General features: G+C 42.1%; 1 protein-coding gene across 1 annotated transcript in view; it reads right to left on the bottom strand.

Moving 5' to 3' along the window:
• LOC117516723 (arf-GAP with Rho-GAP domain, ANK repeat and PH domain-containing protein 1) overlaps positions 1–16,050 on the bottom strand; it is a 153,319-nt gene that overhangs the window by 96,438 nt on the left and 40,831 nt on the right. The window contains exons 5-8 of the mRNA XM_034177556.1: positions 9,291–9,459; positions 4,759–4,872; positions 3,067–3,171; positions 1,999–2,059 (exon numbers count right to left, since the gene is read on the bottom strand). Coding sequence (XP_034033447.1) covers positions 1,999–2,059; positions 3,067–3,171; positions 4,759–4,872; positions 9,291–9,459 — 449 coding nt within the window. The remainder of the gene's footprint in view (positions 1–1,998; positions 2,060–3,066; positions 3,172–4,758; positions 4,873–9,290; positions 9,460–16,050) is intronic.

Genomic DNA, 16,050 nt, shown 5'->3' with positions numbered 1-16,050 from the left:
TCATCAACAATGATTTTGAGGACAGTGATCTTATGTTAATGAGACCCAGACTGGTGGGCAGGCCTCATTTAAGGGGAGGACAGCTGTAGGTTTAAGCCAGCTTTCACATAACCCAGTCATATCTAAGTGATGATCAATAATTAGATCAGTGATCAACAATGATTTTGAGGATAGTGATCTTATGTTAGTGAAACCCAGACTAAGGACCTCAGTGGGGTTGACAGTTGAACGGTTTGGATTTAGGGGTGGTTCCAGAGTAGCATATATAAGATGCCTAGAAGTAGGTTTAGGTTTGAGACATTCCACGCGCGTTGTAGGTAGCAGACACAAAATCTTTGATATTGCTGGAACAACCACTGGGCCATCCTCAATTTCAACATCATCCAATATAGTAATGGATATTAAGTTTGCAAAGCATATCCCTCTATGATTTTTATGGACAGGTCTATGGAAACAGGCCACAGTCTCAACTTATTGAATTTCCCTCCCTGGCAGATAAACTGCACTATCACCATAGTGGATTTTCTGCACTAATTTCCCCGCTAAGCTAATGGATTCCACACCCACATTTGTCATAAGCCTTGCAGGGTCTTTAATCACCTGCTCCGTGGCCTGCTATAAATTCCTAATGTTAGCCTCCCTGTAGAGTTCAGTCTATGTTCGAAGACAAGATGGAGGCACCTTCCCCAGTAGGGTGGAGGCCGTCGTGCATCAGCAAGCCACATCAGCCCCAGAAGGAAGGCCACTTAGCCTTCGTTCTGGGGCCTTGCTGTTTACAAAGTTGTGCCAGCCACCTATTTAATGATGTCAGGCTGCTAAACGCCTCATCAGTACCCCAGGAGGGGAGGGGACCAGAGACTATTAATCGATGTCGACACATCTTTCTGGCAAGGTATATATAACGGATTTTGTATAATGTATTTTTCATTCACATCATATAAAATGTCCCGTCTGATCGCAATGTATTTCCATTAAAAACCCTCTGCAGTCTGGACGTGCACAGCAACAGAGGTACAAATTAAAGTTCAGCTCTTACACACTGGTTTGAAGAAAGTGGAACCGGAGTCATTTCTGTGATTAAAAGTCCGACCGTTTATTTTTTTTCACACCGTGTTCAGACTTGGACCCGCAGCCTGACATGCAGCTGTTAAATCAAACACAAAAGGCTGTGATTTGACACTTTTCTACTTTTAATCCTTCGTTTGTCATCATATTATAACAGTTTTGACAGTGTGCACGCTGATAAATGGATCAGAAAAGTCAGCACATTTACAGCATGAAGAGGAAAATGTCCAGTTTACCTTTGATTTGGAGGTGAAGATTGGCGAAAGAAGAGCTCGTTGAGGGTCAAATTAGTCCAGAATAAAGTATAATCCAGAGACGGAGAACTTTAAACTGTCACACACGTCATTGTATGACACAGAGTTACAGAGCTGCAGCTGCATAAATCAGACTTTAAATTAATTAAAGAAATCATCATAAATTGTAAATTTGATAGCTTAATTATTTTTATATTTATTTTGATAGCACCTGTACCTGGATGTGTTGCTATATGTGGTTAAATGATTTAAAAAATGTTGAAAACATTAAAGTTTCATTCAGTAGTTCAGCACAGTTGGAACCAAAATGGCGCCGTGTTCTGAGTTGATGTTACTCTCTCTATAAAGGCACACTAGTCTCCCCCCCCCCCCCCAACACACACACACACACACACACACACACACACACACACACACACACACACACACACACACACACACACACACACACACACACACACACATACACACACACACACCAAAGCAGGCTGGAGGAGCACATCCAGTCCAAATTTAAAGACGTGCAGGTTAGGTCAACTGGAAACTTTATAATTGTCCAGGTCTCCCATCCAAAAACATCTCAATCTCAATGGGACTAACCTGGTTAAATAATGGTTAAATTAAAAAAGCCTGTCAGTTGATCACATCCTGACCTTGGCTGTGGGAGACACTGACTTACTGTGCGTTTCTTCCACAGAGACATCAGCCTTCCATCCAGAGTTGCCCATAAGACGCTGTGCCTGTGGGACAGAAGACAGATTATAAATTATTTTCACAAAAATCAATTTCACTAATGGCCCTGAACTTGTTTGAACTTTGATTGTTAAATGGAGTTCCTCAGAATCAGTTTTTGGTCCCCACTCGTTTCTATTTAAATGTTATAGTGACATCAGCCATACACAACGCGATGCAATATGAACGCATGTGCTATGTTTCCCATATTACATCATCACGTGCACGGTGTCGTGTTTCGTGGTTGTGCACACAAACACGCACACATACTTGGACAGACTGGAGCAACTCTGCACCTTGAATGAACTGGTATCACGTGTTCACATGACATCCAGGACACACGCACAGAGCCCGAGAGTCCTGAGAGCAAGGACAAAACCACATGTGGGGACATATAAATCCTTCCTGCACTTTGTTTCATTCATGTGCACAATATAAATACTTCATTTTGTAAAAGCTGAAGTAAGTGAAAGGCCCAACCAGGGACAAGAGTTGTGAATTATCTGTAGCTATAAACTCTTTGTGCATCACATCAGTTGCAAACACTGCTTGTTCTATGTCTTATTGCATTAAATAAACAAGTAAATGAAATACATGAAATGTTCTGCACTCAGTAAATGTATTTCTGTGCGTGTTATGATCCACATCAACACCTGATAGCAGCATCTGTCATGTGGGATGTAGGTTCAGTCTAAATTCTCTGCACAGGTCATCTGCACGTCAAGCAGACGCACGTGTGAAAACGAGGTTGTTTGCACACAAACATTTTCAGAGGCTTTGTCACATTCATGTTTCTCTCCATGCAGCTCTGGGGCCTCCATCGCTGACTCTGGCGATGCTGCTGCATGACGTTAATGTGGCGCAAACGCAGTGTGTCATCATGTGGTTTATGGCGTCCCGAGCAGGATGAAGCTTCCCCCAAAACCCACGTTCACGCACGCAAGTGTGAATGTTTCCGACACTCTGAGGTTTGTTTGCTTTGGATGATGACTGTGAGGATGATGATGATGATGACCTGAATCCTTTCCACACGTCTAACCAGCTGGCCCGGACCACTGCGCTCTGTGGGGTTGGACATACGTTGCCCCCCTTCTTCCTTGACACACGAATTGTGGCAGATCTGCAGGAGAAATACACTTAAAACACCAACAACAAAACAAACAAGAAACTGTGTGTGTGTGTGTGTGTGTGTGTTAAGTTGAGACTAGCTTTTTATTGTCATGTGCACAGTAAAAACAGGCAGTTATACCACATAATGAAATTCTTACTGTGTTCATTCTCCCTACAAAATCTGCATGTAGAAAGTTCACATCAGATGATTAAAAACAGATTATAAAATACATATTATTTGACTGAATAATGTATTATATGCACTATTTAAAGGACGTACAGTTTACAGGATGTGCAGTTTATGCAGTATTGCGAATTTTGTGCCATATTGTGTAGTTTTAAGCAGCGTTCCTGCTGTGCAGGAGTCATAAGCTGCACATGTGCATAAACAGCCTAATGGCCTGTAAGTAGAAGCTGTTCCCCAGCTTAGTGGTCCTGGACTTCAGACTCCTGTAGCGTGTGTGAGTGTTGGGGGTGTGTACTGTCCCTGATCAGGCTGTGTGTCCTCTGTAGGACTCTGGTTTGGTAAACATCCTGCAGTGAGGGGAAGGCTGCCCCAGACCTGTGCTCTGAGGTCCTGATCACACGCTGGAGAGCCTTCCTGTCTTGGACTGTGCAGTTCCAGACTGTGGTGGCAGTGGTGAGGACACTCTCAATCAAACACCTGTAGAAGTGCTGAGAATTTTGACTAACCTACCAAATTATCTCAGTCTTCTCAGAAAGTCCAGAAAGACCAGGTGAGGTCATCACTGATGTGAGTGCTGAGGAGTTTGAAGGTTTTCACTCTTTCCATCTCTGTCTCATCAGTGTATAGTGGTGTGTGCAGCTCTCCACTCCTTCTTGGATCAATAACCATCTCTTTGGTCTTGTCTGCATTGAGGTAAAGATTGGCGTCATAATATCAGGCTACCAGATCTGCCACCTCTCTTCTGTATGCTGTCTCATCCCCACCATTGATAACTGTAGTGTCATCTGTAAATTTACTAATGCTGGTGGTGTTCTGGGAGGCTACACAGTCATACATGAAGAGTGTGTAGAGCAGCGGGCTCAGCACACAGCCCTGGGGTGTCCCCGTGCACACAGTTTTTATGCTGGATGTGCGGTTATGAACTTTAACTGACGGGTCTGCCTGTTATGAAATTCAGCACCCAGTTATGGGGGCGGGGGGGTCAGTCTGAGTGGAAGTGGCTTATTTGGGCCACGTGTGTTAAATGTGCATGTCTGCTATGAGTGATGAGTCCTGTCTGCACTTCTTGCCCAACATCCTTTCCTGCTGATCAGTATCTTGGGCCTCAAAGCGAGTGTAGAACTTGTGTGCGCATGCATGTCGTGCATGCATGCGGATGCTTGTGTTTGTGTGTGCATGTGTGTCTACGTGCATTCGTGTGTGTGACTGTGAGCGTGAGTGTGTGTTGTGGGTGTGTGTGGGGGGGGGGTGCATGTGTGCACATGCGTGAGTGGAGTGTGTGTGTGTCTGTGTGGGTGCATGTGTGTGTGTGTGTGTGTTTCTGTCTGGGTGCATGTGTGTGTGTGTTTTTGTGTGTGTGTTGTTTCTGTGTGGGTGCATGTGTGTGTGTGTTTGTGTGTGTGTACAGACTTTGGAATCTTCTGTTTATGGGCTTTTTCTGCTTTTCCAGTTGGGTCGTCACTTTTACAAAGGTGCATCACTGTGTAACCAGGCTCAATGTCCTCTGATTGGTCGACTGAAGTGCTACACAACAAATAGCGTAAAGAAGTGTTATAAATGTGCATAAAATCATCAAACACAGATTCTGATTCATGGAAAACTAAGATGTATCCACTAGGGGGCAGATCACACTCATGATGGTGTGTCTGTTGACTCGCATCCTGTGTAGACTTGTGAATGTCCAGAGACACTTGTGACAGAGGCGTGGCTATAGACAAGTGTCCTGTATCAACCCATGACAGGTCCATGTCCAATGATGTGTCCTCTGTAGACTTATGACACACACAAAAAAAAGCTGAGTAAACTATGGGTTCGGGTTGCTATGCTAACGTCATGTGCAGCTCTCAAGCTTGCCAGGGGACATGGGGGGGAAGCTAATGTCATAATAGCAAAATTTACAACCCCAATTCCAATGAAGTTGGGACATTGTGTAAAATGTAAATAAAAACAGAATATAATGATTTTTAAATCCTCTTCAATTGAATACACCACAAAGACAAGATATTTAATGTTCAAACTGATAGACTTTATTGTTTTGTGCAAATGTTTGCTCATTTTGAAATGGATGCCTGCAACATGTTTCAAAAAAAGCTGGGACAGTGGTATGTTTACCACTGTGTTACATCACCTTTCCTTCTAACAACACTCAATAAACATTTGGGAACTGAGGACACTAATTGTTGAAGCTTTGTAGGTGGAATTCTTTCCCATTCTTGCTTGATATATGACTTCAGTTGTTCAACAGTCCGGGGTCTCCATTGTCATATTTTGCGTTTCATAATGCCCCACACATTTTCAGTGGGCGACAGGTCTGGACTGCAGGCAGGCCAGTCTAGTACCCGCACTCTTTTACTACGAAGCCACGCTGTTGGAACACGTGCAGAATGTGGCTTGGCATTGTATTGTTGAAATAAGCAGGGACGTCCCTGAAAAAGACGTTGCTTGGATGGCAGCATGTGTTGCTCCAAAACCTGGATGTACCTTTCAGCATTGATGGTGCCATCACAGATGTATAAGTTGCCTATGTCATGGGCACTAACACACCCCCATACCATCACAGATGCTGGCTTTTGAACTTTGCGCTGGTAACAACCTGGATGGTCTTTTTCCTCTTTTATCCGGAGGACACAACATCCATGATTTCCAAAAACAATTTGAAATGTGGACTCATCAGACCACAGGACACTTTTCCACTTTGCGTCTGTCCATTTCAAATGAGCTTGGGCCCAGAGAAGGTGGCGGCATTTCCGGATGTTGTTGATGTTTGGCTTTCGCTTTGCATGGTAGAGTTTTCACTTGCACTTGTAGATGTAGCGACGAACTGTGTTAACTGACAATGGTTTTCTGAAGTCTTCCTGAGCCCACGCGGTAAGATCCTTTACACAATGATGTCGGTTTTTAATGCAGTGCCGCCTGAGGGATCGAAGGACACGGACATTCAATGTTGGTTTTCAGCCTTGCCACTTACGTGTAGAAAGTTTTCCAGATTCTCTGAATCTTCTGATTATATTATGGACTGTAGATGATGGAATCCCTAAATTCCTTACAATTGAACGTTGAGAAACATTGTTCTTAAACTGCTGGACTAATTTTTCATGCAGTTGTTCACAAAGTGGTGATTCTCACCCCATCTTTGCTTCTGAATGGCTGAGCCTTTTATACCCAATCAAGACACTCACCTGTGTCCAATTAACCTGTTCACCTGTGGAATGTTTCAAACAGGTGTTCTTTGAGTATTCATCAGCTTTCCCAGTCTTTTGTTGCCCCTGTCCCAGCTTTTTTGAAACGTGTTGCAGGCATCCATTTCAAAATGAGCAAATATTTGCACAAAACCAATAAAGTTTATCAGTTTCAACATTAAATATCTTTTCTTTGTGGTGTATTCAATTGAATATAGGTTGAAGAGGAATTGCAAATCATTGTATTCTGTTTTTATTTACATTTCACACAGCGTCCCAACTTCATTGGAATGGGGGTTGTACCATGGGCCAGACTTCTCATGTCAGCATGGTTGGTTTGGCTTCTGCAGTCTCACTGGATGCAGCCTTAGAAAGATGCTGCTTCTCCATCTGTCTGCTCCCTTGAGTCTGGTCTGCTTGAGGTTTCTTCCTCAAAAAAGGCTTGAGAGTTTTTCTTGACTGTTGTTGCCTCCCTGCTGGCTCAGGTGGGTTGGCATGGTTTGACTTTACCCTTCTAAAGCACTTTGGGATGACTTATGTTGTCATTTTGGTGCTATATAAATTAAATTGAAATGAATGTTGACTGACAGCATTGGTCAACAACAACAAAAAAACCCCCAAAATAACAGTTTTTTCTTGCATGGACTTGGAAAACTGATTTATGGTCATTTTGGGGTGCTGAATCCGAATCTGGGCTCAGATTTCTTTTATCACATCATGTTTTGTTGTGATCAGCATGTTCCATATTGGTGCCATAGGTATTAAAGGCACTGCGCTGTGGTGGTTTGAATCATGTTTATCTAATAGATTACAATTTGTTCATGTAAATGGGGAGTCTTCTTCACAGACTAAGGTTAATTATGGAGTTCCACAAGGTTCTGTGCTAGGACCAATTTTATTCACTTTATACATGCTTCCCTTAGGCAGTATTATTAGAAGCATTGCTTAAATTTTCATTGTTACGCAGACGATACCCAGCTTTATCTATCCATGAAGCCAGAGGACACACACCAATTAGTTAAACTGCAGGATTGTCTTACAGACATATAGACATGGATGACCTCTAATTTCCTGCTTTTAAATTCAGATAAAACTGAAGTTATTGTACTTGGCCCCACAAATCTTAGAAACATGGTGTCTAACCAGATCCTTATTCTGGATGGCATTACCCTGACCTCCAGTAATACTGTGAGAAATCTTGGAGTCATTTTTGATCAGGATATGTCCTTCAATGCGCATATTAAGCAAATATGTTGGACTGCTTTTTTGCATTTGCGCAATATCTCTAAAATTAGAAAGGTGTTGTCTCAGAGTGATGCTGAAAAACTAATTCATGCATTTATTTCCTCTAGGCTGGACTATTGTAATTCATTATCAGGTTGTCCTAAAAGTTCCCTGAAAAGCCTTCAGTTAATTCAAAATGCTGCAGCTAGAGTACTGACGGGGACTAGAAGGAGAGAGCATATCTCACCCATATTGGCCTCTCTTCAATGGCTTCCTGTTAATTCTTGAATAGAATTTAAAATTCTTCTTCTTACTTATAAGGTTTTGAATAATCAGGTCCCATCTTATCTTAGGGACCTCATAGTACCATATCACCCCAATAGAGCGCTTCGCTCTCAGACTGCAGGCTTACTTGTACTTCCTAGGGTTTGTAAGAGTAGAATGGGAGGCAGAGCCTTCACCTTTCAGGCTCCTCTCTTGTGGAACCAGCTCCCAATTCGGATCAGGGAGACAGACACCCTCTCTACTTTTAAGATTAGGCTTAAAACTTTCCTTTTTGCTAAAGCTTATAGTTAGGGCTGGATCAGGTGACCCTGAACCATCCCTTAGTTATGCTGCTATAGACTTAGACTGCTGGGGGGTTCCCATGATGCACTGTGTTTCTTTCTCTTTTTGCTCTGTATGCACCACTCTGCATTTAATCATTAGTGATTGATCTCTGCTCCCCTCCACAGCATGTCTTTTTCTTGGTTCTCTCCCCCAGTCCCAGCAGAAGACTACCCCTCGGTGAGCCTGGTTCTGCTGGAGGTTTCTTCCTGTTAAAAGGGAGTTTTTCCTTCCCACTGTCGCCAACTGCTTGCTCATAGGGGGTCGTTTCGACTGTTGGGGTTTTTCTGTAATTATTGTATGGCTTTTGCCTTACAATATAAAGCGCCTTGGGGCAACTGTTGTTGTGATTTGGTGCTATATAAATAAAATTGATTTGATTTGATTTGATTTGGTGGATTACACAAAAGTTGCTCACTCATGAGTTTGACGCCACTAATCAGCCACAGAGCTATTTAAAAAAATGAGCTTTTCAGTGGTGCCTTACCTGTGATCAGCATAATGTTCCAGATTGTACTTTTTCAGTATATTTCAGTTATTTAGTGTTTGTATACGGTGGTCAATAATGCTCATAAAGGGTGCAAACATCGCAGTAGTTTTGGAAATGCATTCTTATGGGAGTAGCTGCCTTCCAATGCAAACATTATTCTATAAATGGGTGCAACGTAAATTTTTAAACTTTTTAAAATTTTGCTTTCATATCTCAAACACGTGATGCGATTGGCAAAAACTAACACCAGACTCGCATACAGAGCCCCCAAATTACCCCAAATTCACTGAAAAACTCCATGCAGGAGAAATGTGTGTAGTAGTGTGTTATCATGTCAGCATATTAAGGTGTTAGCAGTCGCCTGGCTGAGCTGTGCATTGACCATTAAACTGTCACAGGTGTGTCGGCTCACCCAGACGGTTCCTCTCACAGCAGTTTTGTACCTTTTCTGAGACGTGACATCAAAAGGTGGAGCTTTGCGTCCGTCAGCAGCAGCGTGACTCGACTTAGTTCCAGGATCATCTTCTTCGCTGGTGGACTCTGTGTCAGCTTCCTCCTGGCTGGTCCAAAAAGCCAACGTGGGGATGTCAGGGTCTTCTTTAAGGATGTCAACTGGAGCAGAACAAAACGGGCAAGTCAGACTGATATCACACAAAGACTACGGGGTCATTCCGTGTGAAATCATCAGATTTTCCAAAATCTTCCCGGGTCACCGACTCAGATTCTCATGATTTTTTTTACAAGAACCCACATATGTCTGATGAACACATGCAAAATATTTTGTGCTTAATTTCAAGTAGTTTTTAGATATAATTTTTTTTAATCAGGGTACCCACAATCCTATTTTTCATTTTTAAAAGGCATTATCTCAGCTAAAAATGCAGATATAATGGACATTTGGAATACACCTTATTTGGGCACCCCAGATACAGTAGTAAATTTAAAAAATGGGATACAGAGCTATTTTTTCATTCTGTAGCATCACAAAAATGGCAGTTTGTTCATTCTCACAAAAAATTACAAAATTTCAAAGAGCTGTACTAAAGAAGGGATTCAGTGGATAATCTTCGTATTGTAGAATACACATATCTGGGCTACTAGTGATATGTGTGTAAAACATTGTGGTCATAACTTGAAGTGTTTTTGAATTATTGACTCTTGAAAACTGAACATGATCGCAGAAAGTCAAAAATAGGCCTCCAGTCTCTTTGTGATTTGACCACGTGGGCAAGTGCTCAGCCACTTCATTATTTTTTGTGGAGAGCATATTCATATACCAACTTTATGTCAGAATATTTTTATCTAGCTCAAATGCCTTCATAGTGAAAAAATGTGCAAAGTAGCGTACCGTGACATGGTGTGAACCAATTTGAACCTGTATTTGTATATTCAGAAAGCAATATATCAGCTCTGAATGGAAGCATAAAGCTCAAATTTGGTATTTACAATATTTGGCACCCCAAAATAATGGATCAACTTTGAAAGACAGATTACTCAGCTTATTTTTTCTTTCATGGCATCATAAAATTAAAATTCAGTCAACACAATTTACAAAGTTTTGAAGAGCTGTAGTCCGAGAGTAAATTGAGAGAAAATTTTGATATTTCAGAATTTACTTTCTCTAAGTAAAATATATTTCTCAGGATGGGGGTTTCTCTCTCAAAGCAGGTGAAATCTTGCATGGTACAGTAAAGTGTATAGACGTGTCTATTCTACCTCTCGTATGGTTAGCATACTGCTGTAGTATGGAACTGTGCTTCTTATCCCTTTACCTCATCTTATTAGCAATGGAACATGTTCATCTAAATTCTGGGTCTGTTGGTGAAGCTCAGTTCTAGCTCTCAGTAACCACCTTAGTATTCTCTCTGCTTTGCTGTTGATTGACTGCTGGTCAGTTAATGCCTCAGGTGCAATTATTTCGAGGCACTGACAGCACCACTGACTGATCGTGGCCCTGCACCACCAAGGTGCTGGACTGACCTCAGGATGCCACACTTGTTTCACCACTGACCTGAGGTCTTTGCCTGGACATGAATGCCTGCATATTAAAGACCCAGCTTGGACTCTAATTTTGTTGCTTTTCCATTTCTTCTGTCTGTAAAGAAATTCTTGTGCAATCTGTAAAACCTTGTAACTGTCACAATGGTCTAAGCAGTGGGTCACCGCTCTAAGTCTGGTTTGCTTGAGGCGTTTTTCTAACTGCTGTCGCCTGTGTTCTTGCTCAGGAAGGTTGGTGAGGTTAGACCTTACTCCTGTGAAGCGCCTTGAGGAAACACTGTTGTGATTTGGCACTATACAAATAAATTGAACTGTTGATGCTCACAAGGTGGGAGGAGGAGTTATTACAGTGCTTCCAAGTGCCAAGAACTGGAGTGAGAAGAATCATCGAGCAATTCAAACAGAGTCACACAGAACAGAACAAGATTGGCAGAGGTAGGAAGAAGATTTCAAAGACTCTTGAAAGAAAACTGAGAGACATGTCATCCTGCCAGCATGTCCTTAATGTCCACTTCCACTTCCAGCGCACCTCGATTGGGGTGCAATGATCTACCCAAAGCGAGCTGAACTGACCCAAACTGACTCCCATCATGATAACTGTATATTACGGACACTCATATGGTGGTTGACACTCAAACAGAACTCACCTGTCCAGCCGGACAGCGGGACGCACAGCTTCTGCGTGAGGTGTCATAACTTCCGATTGGTCAGCTGGTGTGCAACCCTCATATCATCCGATCGCTCAGCTGCTCCATGAGGCTGGCAAAATCAGATAGCACCGCAGCCCTGTGGCACATATAATGTCCGATCGCACTGCCTCTGCGGGCAGTGGCGGTTCTACACTGAATTACTCCCCGGCGAGAGCCCCTCTGAGCACCCCCCCCAAAAAAAAACCCAAATTTTGCACAAACACTCATTTTTATTATGCAATTATTATTTTTATATTTTAGAAGTGCCCCTGAAATTGTCATTGAAATTATAATAACTAGAATATAATTTATTAATTTATATAGCGCCAAATCACGAGTAATCGCCCCAAGGTGCTTCACAAACATTTAAAAGCAGAATAAAATGAAATAAGATTAAAACACAATAATAAAAAAAATTTAACCATAATAGGTAAAAGAAGTAAAATAAATAAAAAGACTATCAATCAATCAATTTCAATCAATTTTATTTATATAGCGCCAAATCACAACAAACAGTTGCCCCAAGGCGCTTTATATTGTAAGGCAAGGCCATACAATAATTACGTAAAAACCCCAACGGTCAAAACGACCCCCTGTGAGCAAGCACTTGGCGACAGTGGGAAGGAAAAACTCCCTTTTAACAGGAAGAAACCTCCAGCAGAACCAGGCTCAGGGAGGGGCAGTCTTTTGCTGGGATTGGACCAGAATTTTCCACGGTGCGGAGCCGAGTCTCCAATTCGCCCAGCCTGGCCTCCAAAGCTACGAATAAGCTACACTTATTACAAGTACCATTACTGCTAAAGGAGGCCGAGGAATAACTAAACATTTCACACCCAGAGCAGAAAAGTGCAGGAGAGACAGGAGAAGCCGCCATGCTAAACCAGCTAAGAGCTAGTAGCTGCGCTAAGCTAGCGGATTCCTAAGAACACACAAAGTGAATAATGTGTAAATAATTTAGAGGTGATTCAGCAGAGGGAGTGCTTTAGTTAAGGCACGTGAAGATTACACTGTGAAACAAATCGTTATCTAGTTAACTAGATCAATCTAACTGCGCAGATTAAACAGCTAACAGATACAGCGAAACACCACTGTGCTCCGGAACAGGAAGTGATACAATACCGCAGTGAGAGCCAACCACCAGTAGAGACTAAAAAAAGACACACAATCAAATAAAACAGGGAGAACAGATGTGTCTTCAACCTGGCTTTAAAAGTCTCCACAGAGTTCGACTGTCGCATTAGCGCAGGCAGATCATACACAGAGCTGGGGCGCGGTGATAAAAAGCTCTCTAACCCGCTGACCTTTTCTTCACCCTCGGGACACACAATAGTCCCGCACCCTGTGAACGCAGAGCCCTTGCCGGCACATAGGACTCAACTAGGCCGGCCACATGGGGGGGCGCCAGTCCGTGAACAATTTATATAGGCCAATAGTAACACCTTAAAATCTGATCTCAAGGAGACCGTAAGCCAGTGAAGGGATTCCAGAACAGGCATAATATGATCAAACCTTCTGCTTCGTGTCAGAAGTCTGACAGCAGCATTCTGAACCAGTTGAAGACCCCTGATGCTGGACTGTGGTAAACCAGAAAACAAAGCATTACAATAGTCCAATCTAGAAGAGACAAACGCATGAATCAGAGTCTCGGCATCAGCCATAGACAGGATGGGACGAATCTTTGCTATATTTCTTAGATGAAAGAAAGCAGTGCTCGTAGTGTCCCTAATGTGGAGGTCAAAGGACAATGTATGATCAAAAATTACCCCAAGGTTCCTCACTTTGTCAGTATGATGTATAACACATGAACCTAGGCTAAGCGCTAGCTGATCAAATTGATGCCGATGTCTTGCTGGACCAAGAACCATCATTTCAGTCTTATCAGAGTTCAAAAGTAGAAAGTTGCTAGACATCCAACTTCTCACTGCTGTGAGACAGTTCTGTAAAGATTTTACGTGGACAGGATTTCCAGCAGCGATCGACATATACAACTGAGTGTCATCAGCATAGCAATGAAAAGCAACCCCAAAATGCCGCAAAATGTTCCCAAGGGGTGCCATATACAGGGAAAAAAGCAGGGGACCGAACTTCATGCCCCTAAAGTCAGAGGTAGTGTCATTGCACAAAACACATTGGGAACGACCAGACAGATAAGATGTCAGCCACACGAGCAGTTCCAGTAATCCCAAAACAGTTTTCTAGCCTATCAAGTAGAATATGATTATCAACTGTGTCAAACGCAGCACTGAGATCCAGCAACACCAAAACTGTAGTAGTATCCGAGTCCATTGCTCACAGAAGATTATTAACTACTTTAATAAGTGCTGTTTCTGTGGAGTGATGTCTTCTAAAAGCAGACTGCAGTGGCTCAAAAGGTCATTCTCAGTAACATAGTCCACAAGCTGCCGTGAAACCACCTTTTCCAGAATTTTAGAGCAGAATGATAGATTTGATATCGGCCTATAATTTTTCAGTACACCAGGATCAAGATTAGATTTTTTTGAGTAATGGTTTAACCACTGCAGCTTTAAAACAATTTGGAACAGATCCAGAGTTTAGAGAAAGGTTAACAATTTCCAGCACAGTCGGCCCAAGAATGGGCCAAAGATCCTTAAACAATTTTGTTGGTATCAAATCAAATCAATTTTATTTATATAGCGCCAAATCACAACAAACAGTTGCCCCAAGGCACTTTATATTGTAAGGCAAAAGCCATACAATAATTACAGAAAAACCCCAACGGTCAAAATGACCCCCTGTGAGCAAGCACTTGGCGACAGTGGGAAGGAAAAAACTCCCGTTTAACAGGAAGAAACCTCCAGCAGAACCAGGCTCAGGGAGGGGCAGTCTTCTGCTGGGACTGGTTGGGGCTGAGGGGAGAGAATCAGGAAAAAGACATGCTGTGGAAGAGAGCAGAGATCAATCACTAATAATTAAATGCAGAGTGGTGCATACAGAGCAAAAAGAGAAAGAAACACTCAGTGCATCATGGGAACCCCCCAGCAGTCTAAGTCTATAGCAGCATAACTAAGGGATGGTTCAGGGTCACCTGATCCAGCCCTAACTATAAGCTTTAGCAAAAAGGAAAGTTTTAAGCCTAATCTTAAAAGTAGAGAGGGTGTCTGTCTCCCTGATCTGAATTGGGAGCTGGTTCCACAGGAGAGGAGCCTGAAAGCTGAAGGCTCTGCCTCCCATTCTACTCTTAAAAACCCTAGGAACTACAAGTAAGCCTGCAGTCTGAGAGCGAAGCGCTGTATTGGGATGATATGGTACCTTGAGGTCCCTAAGATAAGATGGGACCTGATTATTCAAAACCTTATAAGTAAGAAGAAGAATTTTAAATTCTATTCTAGAATTAACAGGAAGCCAATGAAGAGAGGCCAATATGGTTGAGATATGCTCTCTCCTTCGAGTCCCCGTCAGTACTCTAGCTGCAGCATTTTGAATGAACTGAAGGCTTTTCAGGGAACTTTTAGGACAACCTGATAATGAATTACAATAGTCCAGCCTAGAGGAAATAAATGAATGAATTAGTTTTTCAGCATCACTCTGAGACAGACCTTTCTAATTTTAGAGATATTGCGCAAATGCAAAAAAGCAGTCCTACATATTTGTTTAATACGCACATTGAAGGACATATCCTGATCAAAAATGACTCCAAGATTTCTCACAGTATTACTAGAGGTCAGGGTAATGCCATCCAGAGTAAGGATCTGGTTAGACACCATGTTTCTAAGATTTGTGGGGCCAAGTACAATAACTTCAGTTTTATCTGAATTTAAAAGCAGGAAATTAGAGGTCATCCATGTCTTTATGTCTGTAAGACATTCCTGCAGTTTAACTAATTGGTGTGTGTCCTCTGGCTTCATGGATAGATAAAGCTGGGTATCATCTGCATAACAATGAAAATTTAAGCAATGCTTTCTAATAATACTGCCTAAGGGAAGCATGTATAAAGTGAATAAAATTGGTCCTAGCACAGAACCTTGTGGAACTCCATAATTAACCTTAGTCTGTGAAGAAGACTCCCCATTTACATGAACAAATTGTAATCTATTAGATAAATATGATTCAAACCACCGCAGCGCAGTTCCTTTAATACCTATGGCATGCTCTAATCTCTGTAATAAAATTTTATGGTCAACAGTATCAAAAGCAGCACTGAGGTCTAACAGGACAAGCACAGAGATGACTCCAGTGTCTGAGGCCATAAAAAGATCATTTGTAACCATCACTAATGCTGTTTCTGTACTATGATGAATTCTAAAACCTGACTGAAACTCTTCAAATAGACCATTCCTCTGCAGATGATCAGTTAGCTGTTTTACAACTACCCTTTCAAGAATTTTTGAGAGAAAAGGAAGGTTGGAGATTGGCCTACAATTAGCTAAGATAGCTGGGTCAAGTGATGGCTTTTTAAGTAATGGTTTAATTACTGCCAACTTAAAAGCCTGTGGTACATAGCCAACTAATAAAGATAGATTGATCATATTTAAGATCGAAGCATTAATTAATGGTA

The sequence above is a fragment of the Thalassophryne amazonica genome, chromosome 9 (genome assembly GCF_902500255.1).
Source record: "Thalassophryne amazonica chromosome 9, fThaAma1.1, whole genome shotgun sequence".
NCBI lineage: Eukaryota > Metazoa > Chordata > Actinopteri > Batrachoidiformes > Batrachoididae > Thalassophryne > Thalassophryne amazonica.
Note: the sequence above shows the minus strand (reverse complement) of the source record. Positions and strands in the feature narration are given on the sequence as shown.